The sequence below is a fragment of the Otolemur garnettii genome, unplaced genomic scaffold, assembly GCF_000181295.1.
Source record: "Otolemur garnettii isolate 467f Iridium unplaced genomic scaffold, OtoGar3 scaffold00103, whole genome shotgun sequence".
Taxonomy (NCBI): Eukaryota; Metazoa; Chordata; class Mammalia; order Primates; family Galagidae; genus Otolemur; species Otolemur garnettii.
The window spans coordinates 1,782,864-1,803,190 of record NW_003852498.1 but is presented as its reverse complement, the minus strand read 5'-3'; the positions used below and the strand labels follow the sequence as shown (position 1 = coordinate 1,803,190).

At 37.0% G+C, this 20,327-nt stretch overlaps 1 protein-coding gene across 2 annotated transcripts in view; it reads left to right on the top strand.

The window, feature by feature from the left end:
• The window catches only part of SLC39A8 (solute carrier family 39 member 8), a 60,557-nt gene that overhangs the window by 33,799 nt on the left and 6,431 nt on the right, over positions 1-20,327 (top strand). For both annotated transcript variants that reach the window (XM_023517044.1, XM_023517043.1), the window contains 2 exons: positions 1,613-1,735; positions 2,239-2,403. In XM_023517044.1, the coding sequence (XP_023372812.1) occupies positions 1,613-1,735; positions 2,239-2,403 (288 nt within the window). The remainder of the gene's footprint in view (positions 1-1,612; positions 1,736-2,238; positions 2,404-20,327) is intronic.

Here is a 20,327-nt window from a genome sequence, read left to right as displayed (position 1 = left end):
AAACTGATATGGCACGTGGATTAGAGATTTTACATCTGATTTTAAGGTTTTCTATTTTATTGGAAATGTTGCAACATAAAGAATCTATCTTTGAATAATCCCTCGAATTTTCGTGAAGAGTTTTTTTTTGGAGCGATTATTTTCTTTTGTTGTTTCATTTTATTTTTATAACCTCTGTGTTAGGTAAATGGTGCTGGTGTTTTTATGCTATGCTTGAGAAGTCATCTAAGTGACTTCTCTGTAGAAGAGGAAGAGAAGTCACTTAAATGAAGAGGTGGCCGTGACATCTCCGCAGAGGCAGATGTAGGGCACGAACCTGGACATCCTCTATTTTGCTTCAAAGGGGAAACATGTACAGTGTGTGGAAGTTGGAGCTTTTCACATATTGCTCTCTCCTCCTTTTTTTTTTTTTTTTCAAGTTTGTTCCTTATCTGTTAGGGACACCTGATGGTTTGTCACTTCAAACTCTGACTCTTGGTTTTTGTCCTTTAATCCGGTGGTCCCCAACCTTTTGTCACCAAGGATGGGTTTCGTGGAAGACAGTTTTTCTATGGACTGGGTGGGGGTGGCAGGAGGGTGGGGCTCTGCAGGACCGCAGCCTTAAATAAAGCATTATTTCATTTTCATCATTGTGTGTGTGAGATTGGTGGCAATTGTCATTCTTGTTTTTAATGTGAAGCTTTTTTTTCTTTTTTTCTTTACATTTCAGATTAATACGAGAGTGTAAGTGTTTAGGTTACATTGCTTTCATTTCTAAGGTAAAGTTCAATTTGTAGCTGGCCCTTCACCCAGGGGTGGTGCTGAACACCCTCATATTGTGTGTATTCAAGGAGCTTCCAAACACAGCAGGGAGCCTTAGCCATGGACTAGAATATGGAGAAGAATAAATTTCAGAAATCAAAGGCAAGACCTCTGAACTAACCCAATTCAAAGAGGCAGAAAAAAAGAGAACAAAAACAGAATATTCCCTAAGAAACTTATGGGATTACTCCAGAAGATCAAACATTCAAATTATAGAGATTTCCAAAGGAGAAGAGAATGAATGGTCCTAAAAACAATGAAGCTCTACTTCAAGACATCGTGGTGGAGAATTTCTCAAGCATTGCGAGAAATGCAGACATTCAGATAGTAGATGGTTTCCAAACCCCAGCATGACTCAATTCTTTTGTTTTTTATTCTTGGGCCTAGTCTTTGATTTATCTTTGTAGGACTTATCAGGATTTCCTGGGTACAAGAGGATCTGTCTTGGGAAAAGGGGTCTGCCATATTTGCCTTAAAAGTTTGATGCTAGATATCATGGACAAATATATTTCATTTTCTGTGTAATTACTTTTAGAGAAAGCAGAAAGTAGGTAATCCTCTCATTACCTAGACCTGAAATTATCTTCTAAAGATGGGAATCAGTGCTGTTTCTTTACTGCTGAATATTTATTCTTTCAAGGCAAATATTGCTACATGTGTGATAGTAATAGTTAGGAAATTGTTATATGCTGTGTGGCTTTATTTAATGGGACTTATGGTTATAATAGTTCTAAGAATTTGTGGGATTATTTTCCAGAAATCAAGTTAACTTACTTCCTTTTACCCAAATAGTTTTTTTTCCCTCCCTCAGGCATTTGGATTCAATCCCCAAGTCGACAACTATGTCGAGAAGGCTGTTGCTGTATTTGGTGGATTTTACTTACTTTTCTTTTTTGAAAGAACGCTTAAGATGCTACTAAAGACATATGGTCAGGTAAATGGACTTTATTTTAATTGGTTGCTTTACTCCAAAAGCTACTTTATATAGGCAAATAAAGGCAGGATTTTTATTCTTAGGATCATATGAGCCGTCCAATTATTAGACTTGTGAATATGAGGAGAACAAAAAGATGACTATATGGACAAGTGTACGAGAAATGCATGATTCGTGTTGCAGAATTTGGGACAAGAACTAACAATTTAATGGTGAATAGCAAGAGTGCATCAGTTGTTTTCAATTTATGTTCAGCAGAATAAAAAAGTACACGTACCCTACCATGAAAAAATCGAAGCAACAGAATCTAATAAATGAAAATATATTTGAAGAGAGAGAAACTTCATAAATCTAAAAAGATTTCATTATAGGAAACAGAGACATAAAACTTGTATCAGGGAAGAACAGTGACACTATTTTTTGTCTGTATGATCCCTCTCTTTTATTTTTCTTCTTATAACCTCTTCATCCTTTTTTTTTTTTTTTTTTGTTTTCCCATGTAGAATGATCATACCCACTTTCACAATGATGACTTTGGTCCTCAAGAAAAAGCACATCAACCTAAAACGTTACCTGCCATCAATGGTGTAACGTGCTATGCCAATCCTGCTGTCACAGAGCCTAACGGACACATCCATTTTGATAATGTCAGTGTAGTATCTCTACAGGTACATGCCAATTTCATTTTTTCTTTACTAGTCTGCACTTCTTATGCTATGTAAAGATTGCTGTGAAGGCGGCCATGTCGGTATTGTGTACACTTAAATATATCGGACGATAAGGTGTCGGGTAAGTGCATTCTTTCCCCACTTTCCCTCTAAACAAGTGAATTCAGAAAGAAATTGTGGATCACTGGGTCTCAGGCTTCATTGTCCTGTAAGATTGTCACCACACAGGAGTATCTCACTTGATTTATACAATAATATGTATCAAAATTAATTTAGAGCATTCCCTTTAAAAATTTTTCAATATCTACATTACATCTTTCAGTAATTCTGAAACTGCAAGAAGAAAATTTGTAAGCTACTGAAATTGTGTTTATTAATTAACTGACTTAGAATTTGCACCTGCATCTTCTAGATAATATTAATGAATACCATGTCTTGAATATTACATGCCAGGTAATATGCAAGGTACTGAATTATTTGATCTCATTTTATTACTGTAATAACTATCCATTATAGGGATTATTTTCTAGAACTATTTTGATTTCAAGTGATGGGAATCAAACTCACATTATGTCTGTATGAATAATTTATCAGAGAGATGCTGGTATGTCCAATGGAATGGTCAGTCTAGAGGAGGAACATGACATGCTTCTCTCTACCTGATTAAGGAAACTCTCGTGTATTTGAAAAGACAGTTTTGTGTTAGCAGTAAGCTAAGAGGAAATTATTTTATGCAATGTAATGAATGATGTTTTCAAGATAAGATTTTGCAAAGACTATGGAGTTGTTCAAATAGACAAATTCTTACAATAATTACAGATAATCTTTATGAAATTCTCAAGGACTATGCCTAGAATGTTAGATGAATTACCTCATTTGATCCTCATAATAACCTAGGGGACAAGTGCTGTTCTAATTAGAAGACAGCGGCTTAGAGAAGTTGAATAACAAACCCAAGGAGACCCAGCTCCTAATTGGTAAAGCTGGGATTAGTACCCAGGCTGTCTGATGCTGGAGCCTGTGTTCTTAGACACTCTGTGGGCTTCGTTCCTCAAGTCACCCCTCTACCAGAAACAAGGTGACAACATTATCTCTTCATAAATATTAATTTTTGTAGGAGGAGACCGATCATTTGCCCAAGGTTACTGCTTTCCGTAGATGTAATTTAATGCAGAGCATAGCAGAGAGGACCTGGAGAATGATGGTTACACAGTGTGTCTAAGTTCTAGCTGCCTTCTGCAAGCTTTTGGGAAATACTGGATGGCAGGGAAGTTGGGGATGAACTCTGACAAGTGGGTCAAGAGGTGCCAATTTGCTAATTTAGCATTGCTATCAACAGAATGCAAGTTATGTGAAAATATAGATTATTAATAGCGTGTATCTGGATTTTGCAGAAATGTAAGGAGGATAAAGAAATATTGTAGAATAATTAAAACATATAACTTAGGATGTCTTTATTATTCAGCGGAATAGTTATGGCCTTTGTTAGAATACTCAGATCTGCAGTAATACTTAAATTTAGTAGACTTTGGTGTTTTGCCTTTATTCATTTATATAAAAGAGCCCCATAGCTTTCCACAATTTGTGATTTTGTTGTCATAGAAGCCTATTTACCACAGTAGGAGGATAGAATATATTTCATTTAGCAGGTTGGTAAATTGTGACTTTTAAATATTTAGACACAATGGTTTCAGGCTTCCATAGTACCTTGCTCCAGACCCTGTAAGGGGGAGGCACAGCGGTGTGGGCGGCCTACGCCTGCGTGTGTAGACCTGCACGTTAGGGGAGAGGTGAGGGCAATAGAGAGGTCACAAGGGAACGCAGGGGAAGAAGGAGAGCGCGAGATTCCACGTCTTCACTGATTCAGTTAGAGCTTCTGGCTAACGCGTTACATCTCACCCTGGGACATCGCTTTTTTCCCCCCTCTGACTTTGCTGTATATCCACGTGGAGGAGTCACGTCCCTATCTGTGCAGCCAGAAGGGGCTTTCTCCTGCAGGCTCACAGCCTAGGAAGGGATTTTCTTACCGGGTTTCTGTTGCAGAGCGGGGTTAGGTGCTTCGGGACCTGCGTTAGCGCCTCAGGGCCACTAGAGGGACCCTCCAGCTCAGCCCTCCCGCGGTCCGTACCCGGTCTCTGTCCTTGAAGCTCTGATGCTTCAATTTGCTCTGTCCCCAGATCTGTTTCCTTGCCCGGTACAAGCCATTTTATCTGGCTTTACTCTGTATATTGCTAAAATCATGCGAATTGAATCTAGCCCATACTTCACTGATATCAACTACACTTTTATTCATCTCTAATTAACTAACACCTTTATTTCCAAAAAACCATTCTGTTTTTTTTTTTTTTAACTGCACAAAATTCTTACCTTTAACTCTTTTTACTGAAATGAAGAACATCATTATTTGGGATCTCTGTGAACGGTGCTGTCTCCCCTCATCTGTTAACTTCCTAGAAACTTCTTAGGGTCCCCATCTCCTGCTCACTCTTTTGTGTCAGAACTTGTTTTCTTTCCTTTTAAAAGGCCCGTTCCTCTGTTCTCATCTTTCCACAGCTTCTTACTGTTTTCATTTATCTTTTCTGAATCCCTCTTTTTTCCCCTGTGTCTACAAACATTCTCCATCTTTTCTACCTGAAAGAATCCTTTTTTCTTTTCTGCTTTCCCCCAAGCTTTTGCAAACCTTCTTCCCTATTCCTTTTACCTTCTGGAAAGACTGGCTAATTCTGAAATGAAACTATGTGTCCGAGGTTTGCTTAAGTGCTTTACACATGTTCATTAAAACCTTGTAGTAACAACTGTAGGAGGTAAATGCAGTTATTATTTTCATCTTATGTATGTGGAAACTGATGTACAGAGAAGTCAAGTTACCCACCCAAGGTCACGGTGGATACAGAGTTAGGATTTAACCCCAGAGTCTCTCTATCTGGTTAGCCATTTCTTAGGTCTCTGTGATTAACTATTGCCTTACACTATACTAACCAATCTTTGTATTTGTTAACTAGTTTGACGCGTTCCCTTCTCTTCTTCATCATTTCCTCAAATGCTCTATCATGCATAATTTTTAAACTCACTGCCTATTCTCTGACCTTTTTGGAATAAAAGAAATGACTTTTGTAGGCTACGTGTTGTATTCTTAATCTTCATCCTCTCTTTATTTCTAACCCCAGTCTTTAACACGTATGTGAGTGTTAAAGTGTTTATACTGGCTCAATGCTAGAAATATAAAGGCAGATTTTTTTTTCACGGTAGCTTGTTACCTCTGTTGAAATCCCTCACCAGGTGGTCTTGGTGACACAGGACCATCTTTGCTTCATTACTGGTTAGCTTCCGTGTTTCTGGTGATTTCTGTGGAGGAGAAGCAAGAGTTTTGGAGTTTGGAACAGGCCAGTGTTCTCATCTTAGCAATAAAATACACTGTGTGATTTGAAGAAAACTGATCAACACTTCTGAGGCTGTGCTGATCTGTTAAACGAGGAGCAAAAAATCCACAATTTACTAAATTTTTGTAAAAATTAAATAATTTATTATGGATCAACTAGGTAACACTGTGTCTGACCCATTGTGCATGTGATAAATAGACATCTTCCTCCCTCTTTACTGATTTTTTTTCTTTTCTAAGTTATCATAATCACATCATCAAGTCCTCTCATATCATCTTTTGTTCCTCTGGGAGTAACTTCGAAATATATATGCTTAATAATGCACAGATCATCATTATAAGAGGGCTTCTTGTACGGAACCATTTAGGTAGTTGGTTCCTAAAACTCTAGCCGAAGGAATATATATAATGCTTTCATTGCATTGTAGAGTAATGTAATGAAAAGATAATATATATAGAATTTATAGAATTCCATACTTTCTCATCTCTATTATTTATCTTTATTCCAAGTTTAATTACTTTCCCTAGAAAGTACAGCTGGATTTTTAAAACTTGGAGGTCATTTAGTAACAGAGTTAACCTTCTGAATACAAATGCCTGCAAGCCTGCCGTTGACCTGTTGGACAGATTAAGAGAATTTGGAACACTTACTCTCACTTAATGGAACAGAACTTGAAAGTCCAACTTAATTTGCCATTCAAATGATTATTTTTTCAGGCTTTGCACCACAGATTCTCTGTCAGAGCCTTGAAATACCAGCTAAAGCAACTTGCTGAGAAAGGGAAACTTGTTAAGAACTACTTTTGCTTTCCAGATGAAGCATGTCTTTGATATGTGAATTTGGCCAAAGCATTTCATTTGACACCAACATCAGGAGGGATTTGGGTTGCACATTGTGATTCCTCATGTTAGCTGACCATTTGGCCAGCTAGGACTTCCCATTCCTGTTCTCACACAGGGAGGCTGATAGTATCACCCTTTACATACAAAGTTCATGAAGAAAACTTTGGCACCAGCAACTCATAGGTCTACTAGTATAAACAGATAACACTATGCATAAGAAAGTGCTTTGAAAGGTACTAAGATCTGTATTACTTAATCTATTTGAAGGATAGGCAGTAGCTTACAGGTCTGGGTCAGGGTCAGGGTCAGGGACTGCTTTGATGTCCATATGAAATGGTAACATTTTAGTTAATCCTGTGATAAACATTTCAGTGGTTAATATCTTTATGGAATTTATACTTTTAATCCATTGATATATGGTTTCAGGTTCATTCAGACATAATTAAAGTTTTATGTAGTTTGAAGTTCTGGGTATAACGTGTCGACTTTTAGGTTTTTCTTTTCCTTTTGTTTCTAGCCATCATGTACTTGTATGTACACATCCACATAAGAGTTTTGATGAATAAATATCTTGAAGTCAAAAAGAAGAGAAAGGAAATGTGGTCAAAGACAAGAATAAGAGAGCTCATCTCTATTTCCCCAGAAACTGAGAGAAATTCTGACTCATTTCTTTGGCACGTATTGTTTACCTAAGAATCTCTAAAATTTCATTCAAAGAGTGTTACTCAAGTGGACAGAAACCTCTGGTGAGATAAAACTCTAAAGACTTGGTTTTCAACGTGCCTTCCAAAATGCAGAGAAAGAAAGAAGGTAGTGGATCTATTTGGCGTTGGTGGGAAAGAAGCAAAGGCAAAGTTGGTAGAAGTTCTAATTAGTATCCATCAGTCATGGCAGGAGTTGGTCTCTGGGTTGAAAGGCCAAAACTGAGCCTGGGTTGGAGAAAAAAATTCATGGTGTTGTGAGCAGAAATGGAGCAGTCAGGGAGAAAGCCCTGGGGGAGTGGGCAGAGGAGGAAAGATGATTAAATTTTCTCCAAATGAACATTTTTATTGAGGCAAAGCATGCATAAGGAAAAGTACACAAACCATCCTTGTATATAAACCATAAATGTTTACAAGGGGAACTCATCCATATCACCCCTACTTAGCCCATGAAATCGATTAGTACCAGCAATTCAAAAGCCTTCTTTGTGCCCTTCTCTAAGGAAACTGCTCCCATGGCTTCTGATACTATGGAATAAATAGTTTCTCACAGAGAATGTAAACTTCTGCATCTTCTTTCTTTTGCTTAGCATTATATTTGTGAAATTCATTTTTGTTGCTTGTAGTAGCAATTCACTCATTTTCATGGTATTAGGGTGTTCCTTCGTTGGCACATATCCCATATGTATCATTACCATGAATTTAACCTTACCATATCTATTGATGCTTTTGTATTTTTATTATATAGTTGTATATCCATAAACAATATATTGTATTTTGAAACCATGTAAAATGATGTAATATTGGGCTTCTTTTGTTGTGTAATTTGTTTTCTTTGCCTGTGTGTTGGTACTTACACAGTAGAACCTCCACAGTTCCTACATGGACCACCTCCTTAAGTTGACCTGATTTTCATAGACTGGGAATATCAGCACAGTAGGCCTAATTTCTTACATTGACCACTTTTGTATGTTGACCTGTGTGTTACAGTTCCTGGGGTGGTCAAATTACAGAGACTCTAGCTCTGATTCGCTTGTTCTGGCTATACAATCTTACTACTACTTATTCATCCATTTCCCTGACAATAATTTTTTCTTACAGGTTTTGCATAAAAATGCTTCAGTTTACATTTTGATGCATAACTTATTGGGCCTGTGGGTGAGAGTTTGTCTACAGATGAGGTCAGGGAAGGTAATGGCATTTCTGTCAGAACAATTCTTAGCGTGAAAGTGTTCTGTGCATTGTAGGATAGTTAGCATTTTTTTTCCTCTTAAGTATGGTACATGCTACCATTCTATAGGAACAATGGAGAAATTAATTTATTATACATAATGGATGCCTTTGGGCATTAGAGCTTAATATTCTTGCTGAACCTTTGTGAGAAAGATTAGGATTTCACAGGTAGGTGTGTAAGAGTCATAGCATATGCACATACTTAATTTTGCTGAATAACAAGTTGCTTTTTAAACTATTATGCTTTTTCTCCATATCTTTAGCAATACTTGGACATTGAAGACTTAAAAATTATTGCCAATTCAGTGTAATTGAAAATCATTTTGTAATTTGTTTTTGTACATTTCTGATTACTAGTGCAATTGAGCATCTTAAAGCTTTTTGGTTATACCTTTACTTTTATGTTTCCTGTTCATCTGTTTCACACATTTTTAGTCACGTTGTCTTTTATTGTTAATGATATGTGTTAAAGAAGAAGTTATTCTCACACTTGTTAAAATAGTAAGCAAGACTTTATTCAAGACTATTGTAATAAGGGTTGACTCTGTGGCAGTAGGGTAGAGAGATTGGGCTCAACTCCAAATACAGCAAAGACAGCTAGACACCTATAGCTAATGAGCAGAGTAGGGAATCAGTGGATGGAAGATAACTAAGAGGAGATATCAAAGGCAGAGGGATTCTTACTAGACCACCTTGACAAAATTTTGCTGAAAGAAGAATGTCACCTTAGGGATGATGGAAAATGAGGAATTTGATTGGATATTGAAAGTGATCAGATACCAAAAGTGGGGAGATTCTTACAAAACTAATTTAGCAGGATTCTTGCTAGAAATGGACTCTGTAAGGATGGACATACAAGCCCAATGTGGAGGTCTCGTTGAGAAGAGAGCTCAGAGGACCCTAACTGAAGTTTCCTCAAGGAGAGAGTCTTAGTGATTTGTAGGAGTTTTTCATGGATTCTGCATGCTAATTTTTGATTTAGGGGGACTACAAATACATTCTCCAGGTCGGTGATTTCTCTTTTTACTTTGCATTATTTTTTAAAAAGTTTTAATTTTAGTGGGGTAAACTTTTATTAATATGTTGCTTGAAGGTGTCTACTCTTGGAGACTTATTTAAGAAATATTTCTTAAAAAAAGTAAAGTGAAATATTTTTCCATGTTTCTTCTCAAAGTTTTAGGTTTAAATTTTTATGTGCAATTTGCTTTTGTATAAGGATTCTGTTTTTTTCTATATAGTTAAGCAGTTATCCTAGCTTCTTTTGTTGAATAAATCATATTATCCCTGCCATGTATCAACCTTTTCTATCTCAATATGTCTGTATCTAGGCTTCTAATGCTTTTTTACTTGTCTATTTTTTTTTTAAATTCACTTTCCTAATATGAAACTGTGTTAATTATTGTGTTTTTTAGTAAGCATTGGGTCTCCCAAGACAAAGCTCTTTGCCTTGTTTTTTTCACAAAAAATTATCTATGTTCTTCCATATCAATATCATTTTGAAGACTTTTATTGACATTGCATTGAACTAAGAGATTAATCGAGAGACTGCTGACATCTTTTATGATACTTCAGATTTTCTTCGTTTTTTAATTCATTACATAAATATCTTTAAAATGTCCTGTTAGGTTTCTTCCTCATTACTTTGTATCTTTAAAGATTTCTTAAACAATGTATTTTCTCCTACTGTATTTTCTACTTGATTGTTACTGCTGTTTACGAATGTATCTATTAGTATGCTGATACAGTATTTTGTGATACTTCTGAATTCTGTATTATGTTTTGTATGTTTATTTTTTGGATATTTTTCTGTGTATATATAAAGGAAATAACACATTTTTTCATTCATTCAAATTGTTATGTGTTCTATTTTTCTTGTCTCATTATATTGGCAGGGACTCACAGTGAGTCCGCACAGAAGTGGTGACAGCTGGTTATTTTGTCTTGTTTCTGACTTTGATTAGAATGCTTTTAGTTTAGTAGGTTAATGTCTAGTTTTCTTTTTTAAAATATAGCCTTAATTTGATTAAGAAAGTTTTCTCATACTTAGAATTTGCCAAGCATTTTTCTCAGTATTGAATCCAGGTCTGTGGTTTCTTTTTTCACTTTGTTTTTATTATTTTACATAAGTTACTATGATTAGAGAGGTGTGGCACACATTAGGATGGGAAGAGACGCAAATGAAGGGGTCATGGGCACTTCTGTGAGAAAAATGATGATTGTGTCCATCTCGGAGACTGTATAGGAGGTTACTAGGTTAAGAAGATTGGGCAGAACAGTAACCTGGGTGCAAAAGATACTTCCAATTAATATATATATGTATATAGATATACATACATATGTTAGTATTGAGGGCACATATGATTAGGTTACATTTTTTTTGTTTGCAAGGTGAAATACGAAGTTGGAGCTATAGTTGAGTCCTTCACCCCAGAAGTGTGCCATATACCCCTACATTGTACTGGGCAGGTGGAAACAAATCAAGTCCCCTCCCCTCCTCCCTCCTTCTTGAATTTAATCACATTTTTCTCTTCTGTGGGCTTGTGGTTGTTGATCTACTATTTTCAGGTTGGTACTTAGTACATATAATATTTACAATTAATATATTTAAACACAGCCTTTTCTAATTTTGAAAAATTTAAGAATCTGTCTTTATGGAAAAATGGTTCAAAATCATTCCCCTGGAAAGCTGTTTGATGAAGCGCATTAGCTTTTGTAGAAGAAGAATAATACAGACCCACCACATCTCACATACAACTTAAAGGGGCTCATGAACTCACTGGAGCTTCCTCTGTGACCTGCCAGTTAATACTCTGTGATATGGGGAAATACTCGAAAAAAAGGACAAAATGGCCTAGGACTGCGAGTAGCGAGCACTGTGGCTACTTTATACCCCATTATTATGTTTAGTTCCTATAGCATTCCCTATTTCTCACAGTTAACTGACAATCAAGCTTCCGTGGTACAGACCTTCAACGAGCTGAGGATTGTCCGTGTAGTGAAACCTCCTTAATTTTGATCGCTAACTTGTCACAGCTTGTTCTTGTCTCATGGTTTCTTCTATTTTGCTTATAGGCTGGGCTGCAGAGTATCTTGGCAGCATCTACAAAAGTGGCTTTCAAAATAATTTTTTGGCAAAATTTTGTTTTTAAATGATCTAGAGAAATACTACATTTTGTCATATATTCGATATTCTATATTCATCTTATCCATACTCTGTGCCAGGTTTTCTTAAAGACCCAAACCCACCTGTACATGCTTCTAGAGCCCAGTTTGTTAGTGTAAACTCTGGAAAGCAGTAAAACTGCATTTATCCAAACATCTTCTATACTAAATTGCTTTCACTAATCAACCAAGACTTATCCCTATTTAGTAGAATTAGTGAGGTTTTACTCAATTAGGCTTGATGTCAAGTTAATTTTTCCCCCATTAGTATGATGAAGAATTGCTGTGTTGTTCTGTCATGCATGCTGATTGACAAAAAAAGTTGGTACTAAGTGCCAGTACATTTTTGTTTTGAAAGCTAAGGAAAAAAATGTGAGCAGTCCAAGTAAATTATTCTAGGCATCAGAAAGAGTTGCTTAATTCTACTATGTAAAAAGCCCAGTTGCAAACCAGCATAAGCAATGAACTACTTAAATATATTTTTTATTGCTGGTGGGTCTTTAACATTGGCTTTTTAAAGATTTTTTTTAAATTGCATTATAAAGGATGCCCATTTCATAATCACTGGATTGCTAAATAGGCCTCTTTTGTTTCTATGGCTTCTGCTGCTCATTTAAAATATTTGTATTGTATTCTATTTTTTACATGCTGCATTCTGAAGTTTGGGAATACTGCATTAGAAGCTGGTAAGTAACTTTCACTCCATGGAGTGAATTATTAAAAGTTTGCCAAAGCATGATGTGTTTTATTGTTGTGACAAATGAGATCTATCTCCCTGAAAGAAACATTTGGGGAGGTAGAATTTATTCTGTATTTAATGATTCTGTGTTATATTTATATTCAAAATAAGGATTCTAAATTTGAAAGATTGCAAAGCTGAAGCATCTTGCAAATGAAATGTGGTCTTCAAAGTGCTCCAAAGTGCTTTGTGAGTTTGGCATTACTGGGTTATGTCACAGTGTTAGCAGATTGCCATGTCATTCACCCCCCACCCCAATATGCTCATTTGTCTCTGTAATCACAGCTACTCAGTTTTATGTCTGAAGCAAATGTCCACATCACAAATATCGCTTCATAACTACTAATACATCACAGATCATCTTAGTGAATAAGAAAGAGTTCACTTATACTGAATAAGAATGGTATTCCCAGGTGTCTTTGGCACTCTTGTTTATTTCAGTGGGATATACAGCCTAGTATCATAAGGTTACAAATGTTGTGTAGGGGATTAAATGCGATGTATAGTGTGTGTGGTGGCTCTCATCTGTAATTCTAGCACTGTGAGAGGCTGAGGCAGTTGGATTGACTGAGCTCAGGAGTTTGAGACCAGTCTGAGTAATAGCAAGACACTGTCTCTACTAAAAACAGAAAAGACTAGCCAGGCATTGTAGTCCCAACTGCTTGGGAGGCTAAGGCAAGATTGCTTGAGCCCAACAGTATGAAGTTGCTGTGAGCTGTGATGACACCTATAGAATTCATCCCAGGGTGACAGAGTGAGACACTATCTCAAAAACAACAAAAAAGTGACAGTGAGATGATGTTTAGGCCACTGTTTGTGTGGTCTAGAATGACCTCTTTAAGAAGGACACATTTAACCTAAAATCCAAATTATAAGAGGGACTAGCCATGCAAATATTGGGGAGAAGAATGTTATGGCTGAGAAAACAGCTGATGAAAAGCCTATAGGGTAGGAAAGAGTTTGGTGGATTTTAGGAACAGAAAGATGGTCAGAATAGCTAGGGTACAGTGGATACTAGTATAAAATGACTTTGGAGAACATTCTAGACAGAAATCTTTCTTCAAAGTAAGCATTTCTACATTCTAATATTGATACAGTATTGATAATCTAAATAAACCTTCATTTCCAGAATTATATTTTATTAAATGTGACAAACTCAGAACAGATCAGTCAAGACAACAATTGCAGTTTTCTACCCAGGCTTTTGGTCTGTAAATAACAGTTTATAGGTGGCATAGCCTGTTATTGAAAGCTCAAGGATGGTGTTTTTTTCTCTCAATGATGGGAGGTATTATTTTAAGTGTGTTTGAAGTGTTAGCCATCCTCAGAACACCTCAAAACATCAGCTCAGTGTGTTCTGCTCAAAATCGGTGGTACTAGACTGACTGGGGCCTTCTAGGGTGGAGGCGGGCACATAGCCGTAAAATAATCCATTATTATGGCAACAGGCTACTGAACACAGAACTTTCTTATCTGATAAACTCCAGTCTCTTGAGTAGTTTCTTGGCCCTTGACTGTTCATGTTTTCTGTTTTTGAGCTGTGCGGTGTTACTCCAGTCCTCTGATGTCCTCATCTCCCTCATCTGTAGTCACAGTGATGGCAGTACTCATCTCGTGCTGTGTAGGAAAGCACTTTGGAAACAATAAGCACGCCACAGCTTAGTTGCCCTGTTGCTACTGTATTTTTTTTATTTTGCTACTATTTTTATTTTTATTCTTCTCCAAACAGTCTTCTGAAACATGTGTAAATCTTACGAAGTTGGAGGTAAGATGGCTGCCAGTAAAAAGCTTCTGCCCAGTGGCAAGGATCGTGGGGGAACCTCTGGCATCTGGTGACTGGAATGTGATTTTGGTATTCCACTTCTCCATTTAGTACAGCAAAACACTCTCCCTCTGTTAATTAAAAAAAAAAAAAAAAAAAATATATATATATATATATATAAACATTTTTGACCATCAACTAAATGCTAAACTCTTGGCTGAAAAGAAAAATTCTAGTCTTTCTGGGAGATTTGGCTATACCTTGTCAATGTTCAGTCATTAAGAAATGGCAAACAGGTGGCACCCTTGGCTCAGTGAATAGGGTGCCGGCCACATACCCGAGGCTGGTGGGTTCAAACCTGGCCCAGGCCAGCTAAAACAACAATGGCAACTGCAACAAAAACATAGCCAGGTGTTGTGGCGGGCTCCTGTAGTCCTAGCTACGTGGGAGGCTAAGGCAAGAAAACTGCTTAAGCCTAAGAGTTTGAGGTTGCTGTGAGCTGTGATACCAGGGCACTCTACTCAGGGTGACAGCTTGAATCTCTGTCTCGAAAGAAAGAAAGAAAGAAAGAAATAGCAAACAGACAACAAGACAACCTGTGTGCTGAATTTTATATTACTGATGAATCAATTTGGAGTTGATTAATGAACTTTTTTGTGCACGCTCTTTCCATGTTGTGTGTAAATGTCCATGTGTTTGCTCTTTGGAAACATTAGAACAGTGATTTGTGAACGTATCATGAGAGAAAATGTACTTTTATTACATCTTTATTTATTCAGTCAACAAATATGAGTCATTGAGTGCCTGCAGTGCTAGATTCTGGGCAGACCGGAGTGAGCAGTACGGAAAATAAAATCCTGCATCTCCTAGGGAGGACAAGATTAGCTTGTGATAGGGATTTAAATCCTGTAGAGCCTACCATTGTGCCCACTAGGTAAGCGCTTACTAATCCGCCTCCCTCCGCCCCCTCTTCTTTCCATTCTCTCCCTTCCCCCGACTTGAATTTAATTGTTTTTTTCTCATGGGGGATTATCTCTTGGTCTCCAATTAGTACTGAGTATGTTAGATACTTGCTTTTTCTATTTTTTTCATCCAGATAAATTCAAAAGTGCAAAGTCTCTGTCTTTTTATGGCTGAATAGTATTCTATGGTACACATGTACCACCATTTATCAATCCATTTATGTGTTGATGAAACACATGAAAAAAATGCTCATTGTCCCTAGACATCACAGAAATGCAAATCAGAACCCCTCAGATACTACCTAACTCCAGTAAAAATAGCCCCAGTCACAAACTCCCAATGCTGCAGATGCTGAAAGGCCTGTGGAGAGAAGAGAACCTCTTAAACTACTGGTGGGATTGCAGACTAACCCAATCCCTATAGAAAGAAATACAGAGAATACTCAAATAGCTAAAAGTAGACTTTCCATTTGATCCTGCAATCTTGTTACTAGGCATCTACCCAGAAGTAAAAAATTATTTTACCATAAAGAACATTTTCACTAAACAATTTTCTTTTTAAATTTCAATAGATTCATGAGTATAGGTGCAATTTCACTGCATGTATATATCCTATAGTGGTGAAGTCTGGGCTTTTACTGTAGCCACCACCTGAATAGTGTACATTGTATCTATTAGGTAATTTTTCACCCTTACCTTCCTCCTATCCCCCAAACTTGGAATCTCCAGTGACTATTATTCCACCCTGTACAACCATATGCACCCATAGCCTAGCTCCTAGTTATATATGAAGACATGCAGTATTATTTTTCATTCCTTAGTTACTTCACTTAAGATAATGGCCTCCAGTTCCATCCATGTTTCTGCAAAAAACATTATTTCATCCTTTTAAAAAATGACTGAATAGTAGTAGTCAAGGGTATATATATACACCACATTTTCTTTGTACACTCACTGTTGATGGGCACTTAGGTTGATTCTGTGTTTTTGCTATTATGGATTGTGCCATGATAAACATATGAGTGCAGGCATCATTTTGATGTAATGACAATATTTCCCTTTGGGCAGGTCTCCAGTTGTGGAATTGCTGGATCAAAGGGCAGACCTATTTTTAATTCTTTGAGAAATCTCCATACTGTTTTTTCATAGAGGTTGTGCTAATTTATATTCCCACCAACAGCATATAAGCATCCCCTTTTCACCATATCTGCACCAACATCTTATTTTTTGACTTTTTAATAACAACCATTCTGGCTGGAGTAAGGTTGTATCTCACTGTGATTTTAATTTGCATTTCACTGATGCTTAGAGATGTTGAGCATTTTTTCATGTGTTTGCTAGTCATTTGTATACTTTTTTTGAAAAATGCCTGTTGATGTCATTTTCCCACGTTTTAATGGGATTACTTGTTTTTTTCTTGATGAGTTGTTTGAATTCTGTGTAGATTCTGGATGTTAGCCCTTTGTCAAATTCATAGTTTGCAAATATTTTCTCCCATTCTGCAGGTTGTCTGTTTACTCCCTTGATTATTTCTTTTGCTGTGCAGAACCTTTTTAGTTTAATTAAGTCCCGTTTATTTGCTATTGTTTTTGTTGCATTTGCTTTTTGGGATTTTAGTCATAAATTCTTTGCCTAGGCCAATGTCCAAAATAAATTTTCCTAGGTTTTCTTCAGAAATTTTTATGGTTTCATATCTTACGTTTAAGACTTTTTATGTATGTGGTGATAGATAGGGATCCAGTTTCATTGTTCATCATTTATTGAATAGGATATCCTTTCCCCGGTGTATGCTTTGTGTAGATCTTGAATTGGGGACATAGATAGCCTAAGTTTCTCATCAAAGAAGGAACGAAGGGAATAAATATCCTGATCTTTTTCTTCTCCTTTCTTCAGTTTATTAGTACTTTTTGTCTGGAAGCATCTTTAATACAGGGGCATGCGGCCTATTTGATAGAATTTATACAGGTCTTATGGAGTGGAGAACTGGGAAAAGCAGTGTAGAAAGTGAGTCTGGAGGGGGAAATGGAAGATATATGAAGTATTCTACTCCTTTTTTCTGATCTACCTCCAGTCTTGTCCTTCTTGTGAGTGACAAATGTGTGTTCCCAACATAGGAGAGGCACAAAATCCATCAGCTACTATGTCGTGTGTGATGTCTTTTCAGTAGCATTGTAATTTAAAACTAAAACATTAGTATTCTTCATATAAAATACTAGGAGATGGGTGAGGGAGAAAAGATGCAATTTAGACATATTAATTATAGCTGCTCCTTACTTCTAGTTCAGTGGTTTTCAACCTTCCTAATGCCGCGACCCTTTAATACAGTTCCTCATGTTATGGTGACCCCTACACACGAGGAGCGGTGTCTCGGTTCCTAAGACCATCGGAAATATGTGTTTTGTAATGGTCTTAGGCAACCCCTGTGAAAGGGGAAAGGGTGGTTCATCCCCCAAAGGGGTCATGACCTACAGGTTGAGAACCACTGTAGCTGGTCATGAGGCCTAAGCTGGTTGTTATAGGGCATCTTATACACTATACCTTCTATATTTACCTCATTGTCTGGCACCATCTTGACTGTATGGGTCTTTTTTTCACCTAGGACAATCCAAGCCTTCATTTTTGTAAGACCTGAGTCCTTGGTGCTCCTGTTTTTGTTAGTGGTAGTTGTTCTTCCTTGACCAGGACTCTTGAGAAGGGAGTACTAATAGGTATCCAGCTGAGTTCTAATCTTTGTCCTTGTCCTCATTCTGTAGCAGAATATCAATTTCCCCTGAATATTTGGTGCCATTTTCCTAGCTTTTATAGTGTCTTCCTTATCTATTTGTTGGTTTATGGCATAAAGAACCTCAAGTTGCCAGGGGTTTAGTCTCCATTTCCAATGAATCAGAAAATTACCATGTTTTTTGATAGAAGCATCACTTCCTTGGATGTTAGGGCTTTCAAACCCACCAAGCCCAAGGTTTTGGGGACCAGGAAATAAGAATTATTAGGTGGATTATTAGGTATGAAAATAAGATGGTGGCCAGGTATGGTGGCTTTTTCCTATAATCCCTGTACTTCGGGCAATTGAAGTAGGAGGATTGCTTGAGGCCAAGAGTTTGAGACTAGGGTAGGCAATATAGTGAGACCCTGTCTCTACATAAAATGAAATCTTAGCTGAGTGTGGTGATGTGTATTTGTAGCTACTCTGGAGGCTGAGGCACTAGGCTTTTCACTAGGGTGAGTCCCTTATGATGGCTGAGGATAGAAGTGACCTCAGATTTGAGCAAAAGTCAAACAGGGAAGCAAGCAAGCAAAGGACAATTGCAACAGCTAACAAAAATAAAAAAAGAGAGAGAGGAATAGTTACTGACTCAACTAGAGAAACCTGAAATGAATGCTCTCTCTCTCAGTAATTTAGTTCCAGTAAATTATAAAAGAAGTCTCTGAATGTTTGCCTACTTTGGTTTTTTCCAAAACTGTTAAAAATGTGTAACTTGTAACCTGCCCAACGTTGTCTTTGGGGATCTATGCTCATAGAGCTAATAGGAGACATAATAAATAGAGTCAATATTATCTGTACTTAGAGGTAAGAGAATCACACTTGATATATTAATTTAATTTCTTTTGCAGAATTAAGGGTGTTTGTATAGAGATTCTGTAGGTAATAGCAGCTAGTCAAGCTTGGTTTTGCAGTCTTTTTCCCTAAGCCATCATAAGTAAATAATGAAGTTATGAATATGTGATCAGGTAAACCAAATTGGAAGATGAAAACAACTGCTTTATTCAAAATAGTGTCATGAAACGTATCTTCACGTAAGATACACTTCACACTTTATGAAGTCTAGATCACTTCCTCGATGGCTCCTTTATTTTTCCTTCAGCTTCAGTACTTGCTTCCTGCTCTGGAGCATTTGTTACCCACGCCACACATTTGACATGTGATGTGTTACATAATCAAGTTACAATTATTTATAGTGTTGTGCAGTTAAGATACATCTATAAAGTAAAAAGACTACATTTTAAGATAATTTAGAATTCTTTTTATATAGATGAGATTTGCTTCTTTTTATTTATTTATTTATTTTTTTTTATTGAATGGTAACTATGTACATTAATGCACTTCTGGGGTACAGTGTGGGGTTTTCACATGCAGTCTGAAATACTTCCATCAAACTGGTCAACACAGCCTTCATGTCATTTTCTTAGTTATTGCTTTAAAATGGAGATTTGCTTCTTAAAATAAAAAGGATTAGACACATATTCCAACATTACTTAAATTATTTAGACGATATTTTTGACAGTAAGGGGAGTCTTCCTTATGTATTGCCTTCAGATCCGATTATGAACAAGACTCCCCTTTCCCTGTAAAAGCACAGTAGCAAAATATTGTTAATAAAAAAGCCCACTTACTTCCTTTACATCCCTGGTAAGTTCACTGATCTTTTTGTGCTTTAGTATCTTCAACAATAAAATGTTGATGACGGTAGTATAATTATTATAAATGAATTAAAGATCTGAAAGGCATAGCGCAGTGCCTAGCAGATCATAAAGACCATACGCCTTTGCTGTTGCTGTTTCTGCTACACCTATATCAACGATGATAGTGATGATGACTGCTGCTAATGGTTCCTCGCTCCTTTCATGTTAAATTTAAACGTTTATTTGCAATGATTTTTGGCTGTTCCTACAAACAAGAAACATCCCCAAAGATGCAGATTTACCACTAATGAAGCAGTGAAAAGATGCATTGCAAGATCTAAAGTCAGATCTAAAACTGTTGGTCCCCACAGTGTTCTGAGAAATGAAGTGATGTTGGAAAAAATGTAAAAAACTATTAGATGATTTCTCTGAAGGAAGCCCCTCTTTGTTGAATGCATATTACATGCTTTTTAAAAAAGTCAGCTTTGGGCTGGGCACAGTGGCTCACACCTGTAACCAGCACTCTGGGAGGCCAAGGGGAGTGGATCTGCTGAGCTCACTGCTGGGTTCATGACCAGCCTGAGCAAGAAAAAGACCCTGTCTTTAAAAATAGGCAGGAGTTGTAGCAGGCGAGAGGTTTGCCTTAGTCTAAGAGTTTGTGGTTGCTGTGAGATATGATGCCAGGGCACTGTATCTACAGTGACAGAGTGAGACTCTGTATCAAAAAAAAAAAAAAAAAAAA